The sequence below is a fragment of the Telmatherina bonti genome (assembly GCF_933228915.1).
Source record: "Telmatherina bonti genome assembly, chromosome: 22".
In the NCBI taxonomy this organism is placed as follows: domain Eukaryota; kingdom Metazoa; phylum Chordata; class Actinopteri; order Atheriniformes; family Telmatherinidae; genus Telmatherina; species Telmatherina bonti.
The window spans coordinates 31,835,809-31,857,542 of record NC_136631.1 but is presented as its reverse complement, the minus strand read 5'-3'; the positions used below and the strand labels follow the sequence as shown (position 1 = coordinate 31,857,542).

At 39.8% G+C, this 21,734-nt stretch overlaps 1 protein-coding gene across 1 annotated transcript in view; it reads left to right on the top strand.

Annotated features, from left to right (window-relative positions):
* Positions 1 to 4,354: 4,354 nt before the first annotated feature.
* exoc3l4 (exocyst complex component 3-like 4) overlaps positions 4,355 to 21,734 on the top strand; it is a gene marked incomplete at its 3' end in the record, with an annotated part of 34,745 nt that continues 17,365 nt past the window's right edge. Inside the window, exons 1-9 of the mRNA XM_079261681.1 lie at positions 4,355 to 4,456; positions 5,242 to 5,476; positions 8,005 to 8,130; positions 10,589 to 10,714; positions 14,356 to 14,583; positions 15,204 to 15,822; positions 18,119 to 18,236; positions 19,787 to 19,912; positions 20,092 to 20,192. Coding sequence (XP_079117807.1) covers positions 5,266 to 5,476; positions 8,005 to 8,130; positions 10,589 to 10,714; positions 14,356 to 14,583; positions 15,204 to 15,822; positions 18,119 to 18,236; positions 19,787 to 19,912; positions 20,092 to 20,192 — 1,655 coding nt within the window. The 5' untranslated portion in view covers positions 4,355 to 4,456; positions 5,242 to 5,265. The remainder of the gene's footprint in view (positions 4,457 to 5,241; positions 5,477 to 8,004; positions 8,131 to 10,588; positions 10,715 to 14,355; positions 14,584 to 15,203; positions 15,823 to 18,118; positions 18,237 to 19,786; positions 19,913 to 20,091; positions 20,193 to 21,734) is intronic.

Here is a 21,734-nt window from a genome sequence, read left to right as displayed (position 1 = left end):
ATCATCCCAGTTACATTTCCTCAGTCGGACAATAAGGCTTTCATGAGGCCGCATTACGATTTAACCTACAACGTGGCTTTTGCTTGAGAACATCTGGTTTTACAGACGCACGCCGTTCTCACCGCAGCTTTCTATTCATTATGCAACACGGATCTGGTCCTGGTGCTTAATGGAGGCTGATATGTTGATTTAAGCAGAATCAACAGAAAAACCTGGACTTCAGAACAAGCTGCACCATCGTCAGTACTAACTTTCATCATCAGAACACAGAAAGTAAATTGTAATATTTGAAATAAAATAGCAGAAATTAAAGAAAAAATGACTTTTTACTGTAGTGGATGAATAAACACTTAATATAAACCACCGTACCCCCAATCTTTCCTTATGACATCCCCTTATGGCCAACAGATGACAATAAGATTGAACTAATTAGGTGTAATTAAATTTGTGAATGAATGCATACATGTTTGTATGTGTAAAATATTCTTTCCATTTTTAAAAAAAAAAATAATTTTGTCTTATTTTTCTGAATTAGTTTAAAATGGAGAAAAAGATTAATAGTGTTTTTCTTTTTTTAATGTCATTCCCTTTAAAAATGGTTTCATCTTCCTGTTTCAGGGATGTATCAATAAGAGCTGATGATGGGTTTGTTGATTAACATAACTGGCTGTTAAAATGCTGCTGACGCTGTAATGACTTAGTTACTATTTCATATGACTACTCTGAAATAATTTCTAACTATAACACACACACACAGAAAAACATGCACACACACACAGAGACACACACACAGACAAAATGGAGCAGTTGGTCACGATGCGACTCGACCGGAAATATTGATGGTTGATTTTTGTCTGTGATTTCTCCTGCAACAGATGTTGGATTTTTATCAAAGACCGGATTAAAAAAATATAAAATAGTTCAATAATGGTGTTTATAACTTTTTCCTCCTGACAGAAAAACCGATGAAGGACAGAAACTCCTCCACCAGCAGATCATTATGGACTTAATGTATCCCACAGTGCCATCTAGTGGCAGCAGATGGCAACTCCTTCTGCACTGTTGACACTGAAACTTCAGCAACTATTTATTTAACTGGCTTTTATTTCAGAAGAAAACATCTGAATACTTTTTGTAGTTTCTGCAGCTGTTTTGTTAAAATAAACAACTCTTCATTTTTGAGCGTCTTTATAAAGCAACATAATGACAAAACCTCACGGCTGATCCTTCTTTATTTATGACACATTTAGTCTTAGAAGCAATTTTACAGTTTGCAGCCTTGAAAATAAAATTTCAGAGGTCTCAATTAGCTCAGTTCCAGGTTTTTACTGAAGACCTATGAGAAAATTGCTCTTGAGTTATTATTTTTGTTCAATGTTTAGTGCAGAAATAGGTAAGTTTATTTGTTCAGCACATTTCATGCACAAGACACATCAAATTGCTTTACATAAAACATTAAACGCATTACAGAGATGGAAAGACAGCGTTAAAAAGAAGTAAAAGGCACCATCATATGGATGAACTCACAAAATTATAACTTAAATTAAAATGATTTAATGTTAAATCAGTTGAAAGTTATATGGACTGATCTGGACTCTGGTCTGGACTCTGGTCTGGACACCAGTAAAGATGTTAAAACTGGTGTGATGTGTTCATATCTCTTAGTCCAGGTTGAAGCTCCAGCAGCAGCAGCAGCATCTGGATGAGTTGCAGATGTTTCATGTCTCCTTTCTTCTGGTCTTTCTGAGAAACTAAACTTTTAAACCATTAAAGCCCAACCACAGAACCGCCAGGCAGAAAAGTCCAACTCTTTAACTTTGAAATCTTTATTTGACCCTTTAAGAAAATCTGAAACAATGTTTACAATTTATTTGAGGTATTTTTACCATTTATTACCACGTGATAGTTCAAAATGATTGTAGTGTAATCTTCTGCTTATGGTATCTGCAGCGAACCAGAATCATATGGTGTCCAACGGGGGTTTTGGTAAAGTATCTACCATAAAATCATGCAAAATGTCTCAAACTGTACGTATCAAATATGATACATTTAACTTTATATGGTTAATGTCTCCGAGTAGGTAAAAAGCTGCTTCGACGTGCCTGCCGGACGTCAGATCTGAGTCTATTGACACTCCAAGCAGAATAATCTCAGTTTAATCTTCATTTAATGGGAGAAAATTCTCTCTTATCCAGGTGTTGTTTTGCTCCAAACTGACAGTAAATCTATTGGATCAGAGTCATCTGGTGACAAAGACTCAATGATGAACTTCCTCCATTTCTATACAGACATGCACAGAAAAACCACATGGATGTACCAGTGCAACATGATCCAAACCAGTTTAACAACTCTGTCAAACATCAATCAGTCTGTTTGAAATAAAAGATTTTTCCTCTTCATTATAACTCTGTTATTGACTTGTAATCTGTTGTAAACAGGTGTCGTTTCGCATGTTTGAATAAAATACATTCTTCTTCTTCTTCTTCTTCTTATTATTATTATTATCTGTCTGAATCCTGTCCAATAGAAACCTAAAACCCCTTTTCATAGATGCGCAGCTTTCCATCCGTCTGGTGACGACTGATGTCGTGTAAATTCTCCTTTTGCTTCACAGCTGTAGCATTCTGAGGTCAAAGACCTCTTTTCCTAGTTTCTATCGAGAACCAGGGGGAAAAGTCCAGTTAATTCCTGCTCTTATGATGTCCATTATTCAGATGAGTAAGAACATATTTGTTCCTAGTAACTGCTATTTTATTAAAATACTTCACATTTCTTCACTTGACATGCAATGAACTCTAATGGAAATGAGCAAACTGAGCAAACTGTAACTATAAAAGATAAAAAGCAGTAGCCGACATACATAATTTTATATAGCTGAAAACAAGTGTGTTGTTACTGTAATGCAAGTTGACCCAGCAGTTGACTGATTGTTCATCAAGTATAAACATGGAGAAAATCCATACTTTATCTGCTAAATCCACGGTGATTTCACCTGTTCAGGTGACATGAAATGTTGACAAAACATGAAAACTATGATGTTTTTACCAGTGAAGGAAAAGTATCTGACAGCAAACAAGAAGGCTAAGGATTTAAAAGTTTTAGAAGCAGAAGAAAAAACAATGTTTTAGTAACTTTTGTCACTTATCCAAGAGTAGATCCTATAAAATCCTATCAACTTACATTATTCACCCTTTAAAAAACAGTTAAAGTCGGTGTGTAAAAATGAGTAAAAGCAGATATTTAATTTCTGTAACAACAACCAGAACATTAACCAGCAGGATGGATCCATGTTGTCATGATGTTTCCAGCAGGTTCTGATCCTACCATGTGAATGTGGAGCTGAACTGGAGACTCATCAGACCAGCAACGTTTCTCCATCTTCTATTGTCCAGTTCTGGTGAGTCTGTGTGAATTGTAGCCTCAGTTTCCTGTTCTTACTGACAGGAGGGAACCCGCTGTGGTCTTCTGCTGCTGGAGACCATCTGCTTCCAGGCTGGACGTGTTGCGTTGTTCAGAGATGATGTTCTGCATATACTAGACCAGTGCTTATCTGACGTCCTGTTGCCGCCTTATCATCTCCAACCAGTCTGTCCATTCTCTAACGTCAACAAGACATTCAGGCCCAGAAAACTGCAGCTCGCTTTCTCGCTTCTCTTCTGCAGACCTTCTCTGGAAACCCTGGACATGGTTGTGAGTGAAAATCCCAGAAGACCAGCAGTTTCTGAAACACACAGGTGCAGTTTGAACTTCAGCAAGTCGGCTTCACCATGTCTACAAGAGTAAATGTACTGTTGCTGCCCTGTGATTGGCTGATTAGATATTTGTATTAACAAGTTATGGCACAGGTGCATCTAAAAAAGTGACTGTGAAGTTTGGACTTGAGAAGATAACTCTATTTGTTCACATGTTATTTTACTGGAGATCTAACTGCTAGAGATAACAAGTCTGAGAGCTTCTAAACCAGATCTGAGAGTAGATCTAGGTTCCTGCAGGCTGGAGACCCACATGCTTTAATTCCACATACCAGTTGGGAAATCCTGTAAGTTGATATGTGGGTTTTTTAAAGAAAGTAAAAAAAAAAAAAAAAACAAACCCCGAACTTTCCAGGCGTCACAAAAGCTGCTAAAACTGTTTCACCATGTCCGACTCTCCCTCTTTTATGTCGCCTGTTTAATTGTTAACTGACCTTTCTTCGCTGTCAGCACATGAACTATCTGCCACCCAGGAAGGTGATCTTTGTCATGTCCTCGTGCCCAGAGTCGCTGACAGCCATACTTCCTCTTTTTTTCTCCTTCTTCTCAACGCACTTTCTGTTTTTATTGCCCTCTGACAAGGTTGGGTTTAGTCTACAAACCTGTTTGACCGCCGCTGAAAGTGAAAGTCTGATGGGTTTTCTAAAAGCTGAGGATCTGGCGGACAGTTCTTCAGACGCTCTCTGCTGAGCCACCGTCTGCAGGTAAGGAGGCAACTTTTTCTCTCTATGTTATCATGTTAATAAACAGCAAAAGCGCATTTTTACATTAAAAATGATGACGTCAATCTGACAGAGAAAATCTCTCAGAAGATTAAACTCTTCACGCAACCAAAGGAAAAATATTGTACAATATTTGAAGTTTAAATGAAAAGTAGTTTGTTGAGTTTTAGATGTCGTAGTCTCTGGATCTCAGTCCGGTTCTGGCCTGCAGGTTTTGGATGTTTTCCTCATTCAACATTCAAATGAATTGGGTTTTATGCGAACCGGACCAGCTGGTGAACCCATTTAATATGGATCAGCTGCAGGCCCTCAAGGACCAGTCTGAGATCGTTGTAAAATAATGTGACGGTTTAATTCTCAGGCCCATAGACCCATAATGGTTTTATTATGACTTTATTGAGATTAAAGTTTGATCTTTAGCCTGTTTTTATCTGGATTAGGTGATAAGACTCAATATAATCCAGATAAAACTCATATTTTAGAAAATAAGGAGACAAGGGCTTTGTGTCTTTCAGTGGAGCTTGTTGTTGGTATTAGAACAGATTCACTGTTTTTCTCAGAGCCAAACAGGCTGGCCCTCGTGTTTACCTATAAACAAAACTGATCCACACGTCCCTGACTGCTGACTCCAGTCACAAGGACCATAAACACAACATTTCTGTTTCACACACAGCAAACTTAGTTGTGGAGCAGAGTGCAGACTCACTTTATCTCTCTAGACTTTTAACATTTTACTTTACTTTGCTTTGTTTGATCTTTTATTACAGTTGGTTGTTATTTAATAGAATAACATGTCACAAATAATGGAGAAGTCCACTGAAAACCCTGATGAGGACAGCTTGTCCCTCCGGAGCAATGGCGTGGTGGCTTCCAACGGCACAGTAAAGGAGACGCTTCACACAATCAGACGAAGTATTATTGGAGTTACTCCCAAGAAAAAAGGATCCAAAGTAGCAGACAGCAAGTCGGGATCTCCCTCTTCGTTGTCACCTCCATCATCCAGTGAGTATCATGATGGCTGCTGTAAAATCTGCTGACACATGGAGGATGTAGCCAGGTTTAATTACAAGGCAACATGGCCTCTCAAGGTCATTCAAGTGAGACGTGAGGGCTTGGTGCTGGCTGAGAGACCTAAGTTTTTGCAACACAACAGGAGGGATGTTTGTGTTTTAATGAAAATTTCACCAGTTAAAAGAAAGCTATTAAAGTCATTCTTTTTCTTTTGCAAACGTCCATGTCCTTGCAAAATAATCTGCAGCAGTGCCTGTGCTTCTGTCCATGCTCCACTTCACCACAGTTCATGAACCTAGCTGGGGTTGTTATTGCCTAATCATTAACACGATAACAATGCCTCCGTAGAACCACCTGCAAACACCACAATACCCATTAGTAAACGTGTGAGAACCTGTCCCACTGGACAGTGTGTCCTTTGTATTATAATGTAATTTGGATAATTGATGAGCATCAGCACAAAGTGATGTTTTGATTGTTATAAGGACAAATACTGATTTGAAACACAGTTTACAGCAACATTTCACAAGCACTGTCATTGTCAAGGACAGCCACTGAAAAAAAACTGAAAAGTGGGCTACTTATTAGCTCCTTTATAATATACAAGAAACAATCTCAAGTTTCATTATTATTATTTGATTTTACCCGACAGTCATGTTAGGGTCAAATGTGCTTTGAAGGAGAGAATATGTCGAAGTAGACGTGTAGTTTATAAGCCTTACATTTCACTAACAATGCCGTCAACGGTACGTAGCAGCAACGTACCACAGAAATAGCCACTAAATGGAAAAGAAGAGATGCTAATGTAGCCACTGATTCAGTTAGCAAGTTCAATATACCTTTCTATGCAAACTGCTAACCTAACTATTCTAATGGTGAGCCTGATGGGGCACTGTCTGATCCTGTGGGAAACATGGGTAGGGAAGTTAGTTGTTAGCCTCTCATACCAGTTAGTGATGTTGGGGGTTTTCTGACCCGTGGTTCATCAAATTCAGAGCTCTGCTTGTGGCTTTCAAAAAATAACCCAAATGGTTCCTGTTTACCTTCACTCCTACACTCCCTCTCAACAGTTGCTCTGCCAGTGAAAGACGCCCAGTTTTCCCACCACAACAAGGCATAAAATCAGTAGCTAGACTCTTTTCCTCTTTTGTTCCTTGGGGAAGGAATGATCTTCCGAACTCTGCCTGCAGAGTCCTTATCTACCTTTGAGAGCAAGCTCAAACCTTGACTTTTCAAGGAGCATTTTTGCACTTAGCTTACATCTTCTACATCTTCTAACTTCTTACATCTTCTAACTCATCAGAATGATGACACAAGTCCAAGACAGAGCTCATTGTCTGTCCAGCCAATTCTTCCTTACATCCGCAATTAAGTGTGAAGATCGACTCTATCACACTTGTGCCTACGTCTGCTGCCCAGAATCTTGGTGTCATGGTGGATGACCAGTTGACCATAGTACATGTTGCCTTGATTGCCCGTACTTGCCGATTTGCTCTCGACAACATCAAGAGAATCAGACCGTACCTGACAGAACAAACGACTCAGCTTTTGGTTCAGGCTCTGGTCATCTCACGCATTGATTACTGCAATTCCCTACTGGCAAGTCTGCCTGCATGCTTGGTTAAACCTCTGCAGATGATCCAGAACGCTTCTGGTTTTCAACCAACCCAAACGAGCTCATGTCGCTTCACTGGCTTCCAGTTGCAGCACGCATCAAATTCAAAGCTCTGCTTCTGGTTTAGAAAACAATAACTCAAATGGCTCCTGTCTACCTTCACTCCTTAATCTAGACCTACACTCCCTCTAGATAGCTACGTTCCACCAGTGAAAGATGCCTCGTGTTACCACCAATACGTGTGACTAAATCACTAGCCAGGACCTGCATCTAACTGGACAGTCCACCAGCACCTTCCTATGATGTCCTATACTGTTTGAGTTTGTGCTTGTGTTGTTCTTACTCATATGTAAGTTGCTTTGGATAAAAGCGTCTGCTAAATGAATAGAACAGAATAGAACAGAAAAAGTCAGCACCAAATTAGCTGAGTGCACTTACACTTAAGTCAATATTGTGTGATGAGATCATGTTCTTGTAATTATACAAATACACTAATTGTTAGGAGAAGGGAACAAACCAAAGCAAATAAATGAATAAATAAATTAAAATAAAAGTAAAAATAAAAGTTGCACTGCCTTGAGCACTACGTGGCAGCACCTGTGTCAAACTTGACTCATAGCAGTCTGACTACCACTTAATTCTGATGCCCTGTGTAGAATAGAATGAAATAGAATAGAAGTGTCAACAACAAATGACTGTTATAGGCCAGCCCATGCATTACTAATACCAAGGTCTCTGTACCTAATAACAGACAAAAAGGGAAGCATCTAATGCCTTTGAGTTAATCTTTGCATTCCTGAGTTTGCCTGTTAGGTCACCACAAGGACACACACAACCATACACATGTAAAGTTTATTCAGAAAGCTGTGTCACTGTGAGCCTCTTCTCTTTGCCCGTCTGTCAGGTCCAAGCGCTGGCTCTGCAACCACCTCGCCTCTGAAAACTTTGGGAAATTTCTTCCAGAAAAAGGAGGAAGATCCAGCTGATGTCACGCCGCAGAGAAAAAAACCTCTGAGTCGTTCAAAGACAGGTACAACAACCGTATAATACAGGACAGTAAACCTCATGGCTGCCTTCATGAAAGGTTAGGGAATGTAGTTGATAGCCTCTCCAATGCTAATGTTAGCAATACCTCGCTAATCAACAGCAAAGGGATTATCTAATGCAGTTGGTCTCAGTTTACGGAAACTAATCACCAATCTCTTCAATGCAAATGTTACTAATACGTCGCTAATCAACAGCAAAGGGAGTATCTAATGCTGTTGATCTCAGCTTACATACGCTAATCACCAATCTCTTCAATGCTAATGTTACTAATACGTCGCTAATCAACAGCAAAGGGAGTATCTAATGCTGTTGATCTCAGCTTACATACGCTAATCACCAATCTCTTCAATGCTAATGTTACTAATATGTCGCTAATCAACAGCAAAGGGAGTATCTAATGCAGTTGGTCTCAGTTTACGGAAGCTAATCACCTCTCTTCAATGCTAATGTTACCAATACCTTGCTAATCAACCGCAAAGGGAGTATCTAATGCAGTTGGTCTCAGCTTACAGAAGCTAATCACTAATCTTTTCAATGCTAATGTTACTAATACGTCGCTAATCAACAGCAAAGGGAGTATCTAATGCAGTTGGTTTCAGTTTAAGGAAGTGAATCACTAATCTCTCCTGTGCTAATGTTACTAATACGTCGCTAATTAACAGAAAAGTAAAGATCTATGCAGTTGGTCTCATCTTACGGAAGCTAATCACTAATCTCTTCAATGCTAATACCATCATCTCCTTGCTAGTTAACATAAAATTACATTTAATTAAATAACATAAAATGAAATTAAAATATACAGCATGCAGCAAAGGGAATGTCTACTTCAGTTTTTCTCCCATGAACTTTTTTAGGTGCTCTCTTACTTACCAGGTAGAATAAACTGCCACATTTTCAATAACTGTGTATGACCGGTAAATTATTAGTGCAGATTTATGACTGATGAGATCAGTAGCTTCCATCAGGATGCAAATGGATCCCTTCTGCCACTGCAAGGTGTTAAAAAGGATTATTCCTGTCTTTTATTGTGCCACATACTGCCACAAAACAAGTAGCAATACAAGCTAGAACTGTAACAAAAACTAACAAAAGAACATTAAATGTAGGTATCAAGACTAACACAATGGAAATTAACCAAATTGATTCAGGCAAACACAGGAACAGCACAACCAGAGACATGACAGCACAACTACCTAAAGTTAAAGTTTTTCAGAATAAACTGCATTTAACCATAAAAAGTAATGGTATCATGAAATGCACAATTGTCCATCCATCCGTCCAGCCATTAGCTACATCCGCTTAAGAGCAGTTGTCTACTAACTGTAAAGTCGGGGTATCAATTCCAGGCTTCCTCGACTGCATTCTCAAGTCTCTTTGAGCAAGACACTGAGCCCCATGTTGCCCCCATGTGTGTCTCTTGGGGTAGGAATGTCTGTGAGAATTTATATGAGTGTCTGATGAAGCCCTTTTAGTTGTCAACATGGCTGGAAAGGTGCTGTGTAGGTCCATGTACCATTTACATGTTGTCCTTCTGTCACAGGGTGCATTACATTGTAATAAAAAAATACTAGCAGATGGAAACAACAGAAAAATATGGATATAGTTTGTCTGAGGACAGAAGTTGCTACTCAAAGGTTTTTAAGTAAATTCTTTTTGTTTATTGAGCTCAGAAACTGAGAAGAAATCCAACTTGTTCAGCTAATTAGGAGGATAAAATGGTTTATTTATTCAGTGATGAAATCTGGATGAGTCATCCAAACAACGGATCAAATAAACCCTCTGCAACCATGCGTTAGTAACAAATAGATGTTACTATGTCAGACCAAGACAGAAGATCCGTGTAAAAATTTTTTACAAAGCGTCAGGATGCTCAGTCAAACATGCACCAACACATTCAGACTAAGTTCAGAGAGGACATGTTTATATATGGCTTCTTCTTAAACCTGTATTTTTGAATACATAGTGAGCTGTTTTCCTAAACAGCGGTTTCTGGAGGTGTTCCTGAGAACATGCTGTGATTTCCATGACACAATCATGCTTGTTTATAATGCAGCAGTCTGAGGGTTTAAAGATCATAGAAAATACAGATTGAAAGTTGTGCTTTGGATTGTTTTGAGTCTATTAATGACATTTTGTTCGCCAGAAGGTGGACTGTTCCTACTCTTCATTTGGAGTTTGAAGATATTTTAGGGTCAGGAGAAGTTTGCATGTCTTGCTAGTAGTTCTATAGAGAGAAAATGTTCTCAAAACTCTGCTGATGACTTTCACTTTTGTGTTTGGGGCTCAGCTGAGACAGCTTGTTCTGTTTTCAACAGGAGTTAATCTTTGCATTCCTGAGTTTGCCTGTTAGGTCACCACAAGGACACACACAACCATACACATGTAAAGTTTATTCAGAAAGCTGTGTCACTGTGAGCCTCTTCTCTTTGCCCGTCTGTCAGGTCCAAGCGCTGGCTCTGCAACCACCTCGCCTCTGAAAACTTTGGGAAATTTGTTCCAGAAAAAGGAGGAAGATCCAGCTGATGTCACGCCACAGAGGAAAAAACCTCTGAGTCGTTCAAAGACAGGTACAACAACCGTATAATACAGGACAGTAAACCTCATGGCTGCCTTCATGAAATGATTATTTGTTATCACTTTCTTTTTTTGTATTTGTTTTCACCATTTAACCACATGATCATTCATAAGATTCATTACTGATAATGATAATAAGAAGCTTTCAAATCTCTTAAGGTCACCTTTCAAAAACAACAAAGGCACAAACAGAGGTTTTATCAGAGGTAAACAGTCTGAACAGGTGAGCTTTTAGACATGATCAGGTCTGCAGGTGGGTACAGATATCGTTATACAGATGTGCTGAAGGAGTGTGTTCCAGAGGTGGGGGCTCACGTGGTGTATGTGTGTGCAGGGGGTAATAATGAGGAGAGAAGGTGAATAACTGAGTGTTTGGGGTGGAGTTTATGTTTGAAGTAGTTTGGCAAGGTATTCGGAAGCAAGATTATAGAAGGTCAGAATTAAATTTGATGCAGAAATCAACTAGAGGCCAGTGGAGTGCGAACTGAAGTGATGTGTTGAGTCGCAGCAGAGTTGATGCTGAGTTCTTGACCAGCTCAAGTTCATGGAGGAATTAATGGGCAGACCATCCAGCAGGGTAGTGTAATCAAGGCGGGATGTGATCTGATGGTTTGGAAGTGCTGTTGGGGGAGTCATAGATATGGAATGAACAGCTGCCAGATGTGAGGAGAGTAGATTTGGTGCCAACATGAAGGATTTCAGTCGTTTTAATGCTGGTTTATGCGACATGTTTCACCAATAGGCTGTATATAAAAAGATGGGCGGAGCCTCCGTGACGTCACCCGTAGGTTTCTGAAGAGCTGAATTGAAGCTCGGTGGGCGGTTCCTACCATCACCATCTAGGCAGAGGCATGCACGTCATCTTGCCCGGACAATACAAATATGGGCAAAGAGGTGGAGCTGAGAGGGGAGCTGTGAGCGTCATGGTGGATGATTGACGTTGAGCGAACTCCGAGCTGCCTGTAGCTAGGAGCTAATCGAACTAACCCGGAGGTAAGAGAAACTAACCAGCTAATGGAGCTAAGCGGGCTAAAGCTAAGTCACGTTGTCAACCGGCTAAAAACCGCGGTTGTTCTACATTCTTATTACTTGAAGCGGGAGATTGGGTACCTGTCAATCAAAAGGACACGCCCCTGAATATGCCGAATTTTGAGATTAAATTACTTTTAAATGGGCGAGTTAGAAAAAAATTCACTCCCCCCCACAGTTGTCATGAAGGTAAACCTGACCGATTAAACCAAAAATGGATTTTTGCACCAGGCTGTAAACATGTTTATTTCTGCTGTGAAGTTGGTCTTTTTAACATGGGAGTCTATGGGGATTTGCTCTGTTTTGGAGCCCCTAGTGGATGAAGGGGGAACTGCAGTTTTATACACTTCCGCAAAGGCTTCACTTTTTACCGCAAAGGTTCCGTCCATCTTTCACATACGGTCTATGGTTTCACCTCAGGCTAGTCATAACCTGGTTACCGGATGAATCTCAGGTTACATTCACATCAAGGTAGTTCGCTAGACACGGTCTGATTGGGGACTCGGCTCATTTGTTGTCAAATGACAACAAATCTCGGCCCGCATCGCTCCATGCGGGCTGAGATTGTGCTCACGCTGCTCTGTGGTCAAACGAGCCAAACCACTAGAATAATATATCCCCATTTCCACCAAAGGTGGCGCTGCACTGGTATTTAGCAAAAGAGAAGACAAGACGTGATTGTTCTTGTAAGTACTTACAAGCAGCTGTGATATATTTTCACTGACCATATGTCTACTTTGTCATCGCTCCACGTTTGACCACAAACCATTTCTAGAGATTCACGTGTGTTTGTTGTGGTAGCATTTGTCGATAATGCCTCGCATTTACCCACAATGCAACACTACACCAAATGCAGGAAGTGACTTTTTTTTAGACTTTGTAGTCCGCTTTCTAAATTTGGTCCGCTTGAAATGGACCAAGACCTGCGTTTGTAGGTGGACCGAGTCTGCTTCTTTGGTCCGAATCAGAATTTGTTTGGTGCGTTCACATTCTCCAAACAAAACAGACTTTCCGATCAAATGGATGAGGATTCAATCAAAAAGGCTGATGTGAATGGGCCCTTAAGGCTTGTGGTGTATTTTCTGTGCCTGCGGCTGCCTGGCCCTCCGTCGTGTAAACTTGTTTCATCTTGTCAATTACAGATCTTGGAAATTTCAGTTTACCTGGAAAGTTTCAGAATTATTTGCAACGACTCAACTCAACGTTATTTATAAAGTCCTTTAAAACAACCAGGGTTGAAACAAAGTGCTGTCCACAATCAGCCAAAATAACAACAATAAAACAGTTAAAAGGCAAATAAAAAAAACACAATAAAACAACAGGTCATGCAAGGAATTAAAACAACAAAACAATAAAACAAAATGAATAAATAGTAAATAAAACCAATTATTAAAACCCAACTATAACACTCTGACCAGAAGCAGTCATGGAATAAAAGACTGCTTAAGTCAGAAAAGTTCTTTGTTACCTGCTGCTACAGGATCCGTTTTTCCTTTTGCTTTCATTTCTGCTCCGATCTTTAAAGGTTGGAGACATCAACCACTCATTGTGAAACACTCAAAGTGAAGCTGAGCTTCAACTTTGATGCAAAAATTAATCATCTAAAGACTTTATTGTTAAAGTATGTTTAAAGTTAAATGTCCAGTATTACAAAAGAAGCCGTCCGGATGCTTCTTAACAATGTTTTCATTGTGTTGCATTAATAAAGGATGAACTCAGGGAAGAGAGATATCACTGACAGTGGCAACAACAAGGTGCTTTCCCCATGTTATACCTGTCCAACAGGTTTTAAGTCCCTGCAGCTGTTCCTCCGTATGGCCCAACCCATTTCCAGGAAGAAAAAAACATGTCATGAATATAAACTTAAAACGTACTAATTAACTTAAAAGATGCTGTATAATTCAATCCAGTTCATAATAATCCAGTTATAATCCAATTAAATCAAATTAATTCTAATCCAGACATGTTTATTTAATCTTAACTGTGTCTGTAACGATTTGACCAGTCATGGAAACCAACTGGTGGCATCAAACCTTATCCTAGGTTCAATCTCTCATCCGGAGTTTGCATGAAAATAGACTGAAGCCAATTTTTTTTTCTTTTAAACGGAAGAAATCTGCAGCAGGGCCAGACTCAGGATGGGCATTTATTTGGTTTGACTGGTTAGGAGGGGGAGAGGAGGGTAGCTGCTGGGATTCGCTACCAGCTGAGGAAGAAAAAAGAGAAGCACGAGTTCGTAACAACAATGTAACGCCTTTAAATATAGAGAGTAAACAGTGATAAGAGCAAAGCATTATGGGATGTCTCCCAGCAGTTCAGGCCTCCAGCAGCAGAAATAAAGCATCAGCTGAGGGTCACCCAAGCCAGCCGCTGACTACAATCCTTTATGAACAGGCTGAGTGGAATGTGTAGGACCATTATCAGTGTAAAACAAGTGTTTGTAAAAATCTCATTGAACGTTGCACCGTCCTCACATGGTGGACTGAAAGGTTATTTTGAGTTCACAACAAAAAAAAACGCCGCTGCAGGCAGACAGGTTGAAAAGCAACAGATCAGAATTCACTTTTATTTCTGCTATTTTCAAAGTGTCTTTTTCCTTCTGCAGAGCCCTCCATGTCCAACTTCAGTGATTCCCTTATGAGAAAAGGAGCATCGTTTCGCCTAATTCTAAACAAGAAAAAAGAAAGTGACAGAATAAACCAGCAGGAGTCGGCGGCAAACGTCTCTGAAAGTTTAGTGGAGAAGACGGAGGAGAGGGAGGAGGAGGAGGAGAAGAAGGAGGAGATTGATGAGTTGTACAATTTCCCAGAAATACCTCACACACCTCTGTCAGGTAAAAACCCTCCAACATGTTTGTGTCTCGTTATTCACGGCTTTTGTGTTTTTCTTCAAACCCCTGAAGTTCACTCAGAACAACCAGGTTCTGGTCGTTCTGACTCGTCCATAATCCTCTTGGCTCCAACATGGTGGGACATCATGGGCTCAATACAACGTCGTTATCATTTTACTGCTGAAAATCAATGCTTGTAAATAATTTCACAGGTTAAATCACGTTTTATCGTCCTACAAGAAGAATAAAAGATCATAAATGTGCTGAAAAGGTGGTTAAAAAAAAAAGAAGAAAAAAAAAGCATTTGTGGGAAGAAAAATAGAAGGTTTTCTTTGGAAAACTTTACGCGTCATATGCTGCTGCAGGCAGACAAGACTTGTTTCGTTATGTTTCAACCTGTGACTCCGTCAGCTTTCCTTTCTTCATCTCTCTTTATGCAACACATGCATGCAGTGACAAGCCATGCCTCCATCACATAAGATAAGAAAGACAAAAATCTCCTGATGATAAAGTTACTGACTGAACTAAACAAATAACAAATAAAATAAGTCAAAGGGGATTTCATCTGATTCACACTGCAGCTATGTGGAGAAATTCCCAGATTTGTTGTGTTTTCCTGGCAGTGATGCAGATCAACAAGCTGATTGACATGGAGGTGCTGGAGGAGGCGTATCTGAACCTGCTGGGTTTGCGGCAGGAGTTTCAGCAGGAGCGGGAACGCTTTGTCGAAGACTGTCCAGTGGAGCTGACTAAGAAGGAAAAAGACCTCCACCTTCTCTATAAGGAGCTCAGGAACAAGATCTGCTCCATTGTTCGAGACTCCAACTCTCTCCCTGTCAGAAACAAGGATCTGCTGGTCCCATGTGCCCGGATCATCCAGGAGGAGGAAAAGAGGGCGGCGGAGCCAGGGGGGCTACCAGACAGCTGGATGGAGGCCTGGAGGACTGCAGTGTCCGAGGGCGTCCAGGTGAAGGTTAAAAATGTTCATCTGAAGCAGAAGGAGGAGAACACCTCCTGGCTGGCGGTCCATCTGGGTCTGCTGGGTGAAGCCATCGTAGAGGATTTGGAGGTGGTGAAGAGGGAGCTGCGATGGTCCTACCCCCCCAGCTTTAAAGTCTTCAGCACCTACGTTCAGAGCTTCCACAGAGTAATAGGGGAGCACCTGATCGAGGTGGAGAAGCAGGTGACAGAGCTGAAGGATCTGTACCATCTGCTGGACTGGATCCTCAACAGATACAAGAGGTCAGTGGCTGCACCTCGTCTCTTAGTCAGGCTTTATCCACTCTTCTTCAGGACAAAGTGGAAGGTTCGGATAATTAGTAGAAGGTTTCAGAAGAAAAATCTCCTGCTTCAATGCAGGAAGACATTTCTGTGTGAAAACAATCGCTTTATCCACCTGATCTTTCTACTCCAGCTGTCACAACAGCTTCATTTAGCAATGTTTCCAAAGAACAGTAATGAACTTTTGGCACATTTTTTATTATTTTGGTTGGTTCAGGATCTGTCTTGCATCCTGTCTCTTCTCTGAGATCTCTCCTGCCAGTAAAAGTCAGTCCCACGTTGACTCTTATCTTATTTTTTTGTTCTGTCACTCTCCATTTTCTTTTCTTCCCTTCCTTTTCTTCTGCCTTCTCGCATTTCTGTGCTGAATCCTCCACGATCCAGATTTAAAACACCCACTGTGTAGGTGTCCAGCTGCTGCTGTGTATGCCGTGTCATGAAGCCAAACACAGATGTAACACGATGCTCCTGTTTTCTCATGGTCTGAACACCAACTGCTCTTTCTACTTTCATTTCCTTTCATTTCATTTCATTTCTCTTCATTTCATACATGCAAATAGAAGAGAAAAAGAAAACCAACAACCCAGCACCATATGTACACATGTGCACACCAACTGTATACATGCATACCTAGAAAATATCAAACATAATAAATAAGTAGTTAATAAATCAAGCAAAAAAAAAAAAAAATCATGTAAATGCTTCACATTTATCCTTCACTACAGAAAGGAGCTGAAAAACTTACAAACTTATTTACTCCCACCACTATTATCAAAACAAGTATCTCACTTATCCCAAAGTATTAGTTTTCCACCTCACTAGTATTAGTGAGGTGTGTTTTCAGTCTCAAGAGGCTGCAGGGCAACGGTGACCTCAGAACGAGTTTCATGGTAGGAAAGTAACTTAGTATTGCTTTTTTTTACACCTGGAAACATTTCTGTCTTTATTATTTTCTCCCCCCAACAAGGAGAATTTCTGTTGGCTAAAATAATGTGCAGCATTCACAGTAGAGCTCAGTTCAGAGCTGTTTTCCTAACATTGCCTCCGATTGGTCACAAGATTTCTGATCTTTGACATTAACAACATGACATTAACAATTATATCATCATGAAAAATGAAAATATGAATAAAAAAATAGATCATGGCTTGTTTTACATATCCTGGCTGGATATTTAGAGATTAGCATGAATGGGACTGGCAACAGAAACGTGATGGTTTCACTTCTGGGCTGAAATCTGGGACATAAGAGGAAATAAGTCCACCACAGTTAGAGCTCAGTATCTCATCGTTTCGTCTTCCCAGTGCTTATTACTACGTAATCTCCCAGCTTTTAGGCAGCACAGCATGATGGGACGCCCATTTGGTAAAAGAAAACTCTGTTCTAGTTGAAAACTAAAAAAAAAAAAACAACTAAATATCCTCTGATTTTTAACAACTGTAGTTAAACGTGTTTCCAGGCAGACATTTCATGATTCTCCTGCAAAGGCAAGACAGATGGACGTCATGCAGCAGGAGTCCTCGGAGACTCTTGAATCAGGACATTACGTATTTTTCACATATGACCCAGTTAGATGATCCACAATAAGCTCTGCAAGCGATGTACATATGATCTCCAGCACATGGGGGAAAAACAGCCTTAGTGTTGACATTAAAACCCGTTTGAAGATGGTGAATAGAGACACGTTGAAAGTAGGACTGAAGCGCCAGCGTGGGGGGTGAGAAGCAGAGAGGGGAAGCCGTGTTGAAAGTCCTGCTGATATTTCTGTTGAATCAGGCCAAAGCAAAAAAAAACTGCTGAAGACAACATCTGAGAGACCAGAAATAAACAGCTGATCTGAAAAAGGAGAAGCTCAGTTTTCTCTGGAGGTCAGAATGGAAACATTTAGATCAGGTTGTGTCCACCTCTCTCACAGATTACGCTGAAGGAAGAATGTCCCATACGGCACTCCGTACTGCAGGTTTTCACCAAACTCTACAACACTTCTGACATGTAATTATTTTACTGAAACTAACATCTTTTTCATACTTTTAGGGCAACTCTGGGTAACATTGCATTTATTTTGACTCAGTATGTTCTGTCCCAATCCCCAAACTTATCAGGAAACATCAGAAAGGTGTAATAAAATCTGAATGAAGATGTTTTGTAACTAGATTTTATCGTTTCCCAGCGAGATGAACTGTTTAGAATACTTTAGTGCTGGCAAGCCTGAACATAACTGCGACATGTTGTAAATGGCCTTTTCTTTCACTCTGACAGTGAGAAAATCATGGGGAGTTTGTCCTTGCAGCCAGAAATGAAGGATGAAAGCATCAATGTGCAGCTGAAGGAAGGTTTCCTCCTGCAGCTGGAAGAGAAATACTGCTGCAAACTAAGGGTGAGACTTTCACTGACAGCATGAAGTTCAAATGTCGTTAAATTAGATTTTATTATTGGTGTGTCCACCAAACAGAAGTGTGGATCAGAACAAATAGTGATTGTTTCAAAAAGCCAGTCGATACCGGTGTGATGACATCGATGTTTAATGAAAGGCTAGAAACTTTTTGTATCGAAGGAGGATGAAGAAGTTTTTCTGGTTTTGGTCGTGACAAAGCACCAAAAATCATTGTTTTTTGTTAAAATCATTTTAAATTCAGACTTGTATGGTATGATTATGAACAACATGGTTCATATAGAAATGTGTTATGAAATTAAATAGCTAATTCCACAGATTTTAATTTGCTATCCATATTCATATCCACAATTCTGGCTGTTTGCTATTATGTATGAAACTTGTTATGTAAACACATTTAGTCTTCACCATGCCTGTGTGACTAAATGCACCAAGGTGCTGCAATGGGATTGGATGCAAATGGCCTCATTATAACTGTATATACAGGTGTGCTCTTCTTCCCCTTTCAGTAAAGAAAAGGCTGAATTTACAACAGTCACTCAAATAACTGGAGACTTAAAAAAGGAACAATAACTTAAAAATTGGCAAAAATATAATTTAATAATATAAGACACTGTTTTTTATTTAATTGAGTTGAAGAAAGAAAAATAAAAAACCAAACAAATTGGTCCTGGACAAATTAGAGCACTTTTCTGTTGAACAGTGGGACAAAATACCTGTCAACAGGTGCAGAAGTCTGACTGAGAGGAACAGAAAACACCTGACTGGAGCGGAAACATTAAAGGATTGTTCAACTAAATATTACTTTATGACTGATGGAATATGTAAAAAATTATCTTATTTGTTTGGTTTAAAAAAAAAAAAAAAATTTATATTGAACCAGAATTAAAAAATAATGTAATGATTTTCATAAAATTTTTATTTATTATTACTTTAGTCAATTTCAGCTTATTTTACAGGCAGCTGTTTTTTTATCCTTCTTTAATGAATGAATATGAGCACAACTGTACAATAGTGGTGAAAGACTACAAAATCTGCACTAAAACACTATTATAAACCATTCGTTCATTTCTATACCACTTAGTCTAAAGCAGAGTTACAGTAAAGCTGGAGCTTATCTCAGCAATTAGCAGGCGGAAGGCAGGGTACACCGTGGACAGGTCGCCAGTCTGTCGCCAACACACAGCAACAAACAGCTGTTTATGATCGCTTCTTCTACCAGGGAGGAATTAGAGTATCCAGTTAAATTAACATGTGGGGAGGAATCCAGAGTGCCTGGAAAAAGCCACACATACACAGAAAAAACATGCAAACTCCACACAGATTGGCTGCAGTCCGAGCCTCCCCTCAGCCGTGGCGCTAACCACACCATCGTTCAGCCTGTTTTCACAACCAGGAGCAGATAAAGCCACAAGTCTCTCAAAGCCATTTTACAAAATAAAACTGAAAGTTAGTAGACACACCATGCAGGAGTGTCAGGTTTAAGGGAAGGTGCAGAATCAGTGCTGACTCCTTCTTTCTGTCTCTTTCTGCAGGAGGAAATAAGCAAGATGCTGGACAGAGTCATTGAACATGAAAATGATTCTGTTTGGAAGGACAGAAACATGCCAGAGAAGGAGGACAACTTCCTCACCTCTCAGTTTCCCATGGACATCTGGACGGTAGGATGGTTAACACATTCAATTCTGAGCTTTATCTCCTGATCTGATCAAACATAGAAAAAAAAAAAAACAAATAAAATTCCTCGTGTAGTGCTGGGATGGAGCCAGAAGGTGGCAGCAGAGAGCTTTGTTTGGTTGTTTGCTCCACTTTTCTGAACAGTTTCTGTTTCTGTTACCAGGTAGTGGAAGGAAAGAGAACAAACTCTCGAAAGCTTGATGCAGAACTGGAACAAAAAGTCATCTCTTCCTGCTTCAAGGAGCTGAAAAACTTCCCCAGGAGGTAAAACTAGCATGGAGCCTCATGTACAAGCAGCTTTATTTCAGCTTGACACAAGTTTTATTAGTTAAATAACCTGACATGTTGGATGGAAAGATATTCACTCATTTATCCATGATTGTAAAATAAAGATGTGAACCACATAAACACATGATGTCCCACTTTTAACTATAAAACCAACCATCCATCCATCATCTATACCTGCTTATTCCAATGCAGGGTCATGGCCACTACTAAATAAGCATTAATTACTTTTGCAGATAAGTTATAATGTTCAAGCTTTAAAGCTTAAAAAATATTTTCTGTCAATATTTTTCTTATATTCCTCATTTAATGCGTTTTTGCTGGTCTGAAATAAGAGCTAAAAGACAACCTGTAAACATCCTGACAGAGCAGAGAGACAGCTACCTTCAGTTGTTATAAAAAGGATGAAACGGTTTTTCTAACTGTCCTCCTCCAGGTTTATTTTCATCATGTGACGGATAACTCCAGTCTGAATGGGAGATATCAGTCAGGAGGACAAACAAACCAAAACAAACCCAGAAAGTGTAGGCTGACCTTCTGCAACAAACGTGTAGTTGTGACATTTTTTGTGGTTAATCTGAGTAAGAAATGATCATGTGTGTGTGTTCCCCTCCTGCTGTTTTTATGTGATGAAACTGAAGACCTTTCATGAAACGTGTAGGTGGGAGAAGGAGTGATGAAATGAGGAATAATCCTGAAACAACACAGTTTTCTGTAAACCTGCTCCAGCAGTTTGTCATTAAGCTGCAGGATTGTTATCGGTATTTACAAGATTTATGAGCTGCAGTTACACTTGAACACCCCTTTAAAGAAAGACTTCTTATTAAATCATTATATAAGATTAAGACTCGGTCCAAGAATGAAGATTTCAGATTCAACTTTGTGATTTCCTGGAATAAACACGTGTAAACTATCTCGACGTATTTCCCCTGACAGCGTAACTCACTGAATCCCCGCTTTAGTTTCCTCTTTTCGAGCTTGTTTTGAAATAGTTATCAAAATAAAGTTAGTTCTCTTTACATTTTTCAGTTTGCATTTTTGCAGTTTTGATCTAAAATAAACCCCTACATCAGGGATCCTCCCTCCGGTGAGCCGATATCCTGCAGGATTTCCAGGTGTCCCTGCTGGAACACACCTGACTGAGACTCAGACCAGCTCTGCTGAACATTTAAATCAGATGTGATGCAGCGGGGAACTTTGTAAGGCCCTCGAGGACCAGGATTAAGGACCTCTGACCGACATACTTAAGAAATGTGGATATTTCTCCATCAGTCATCAGAGTTTATTGAATTTGACCCGGTTAGTCATGTGGTTCCCATTGTTGCAAGACTCCTATGTTTTCAGGATTATTTTTTACTTTGAACACTTTAAGGAAACGTGAAATGTTTGCTTGCATGGATCCTTTCCACCATCATCACACCGAGTACAGAAATAATTACTGTATGATACTTGTTACATTTTCATTTATCGCATTTGTTGGTTTAATTTCACGTAAGAAAAATAAGTCTCTGTCTCCCCCCT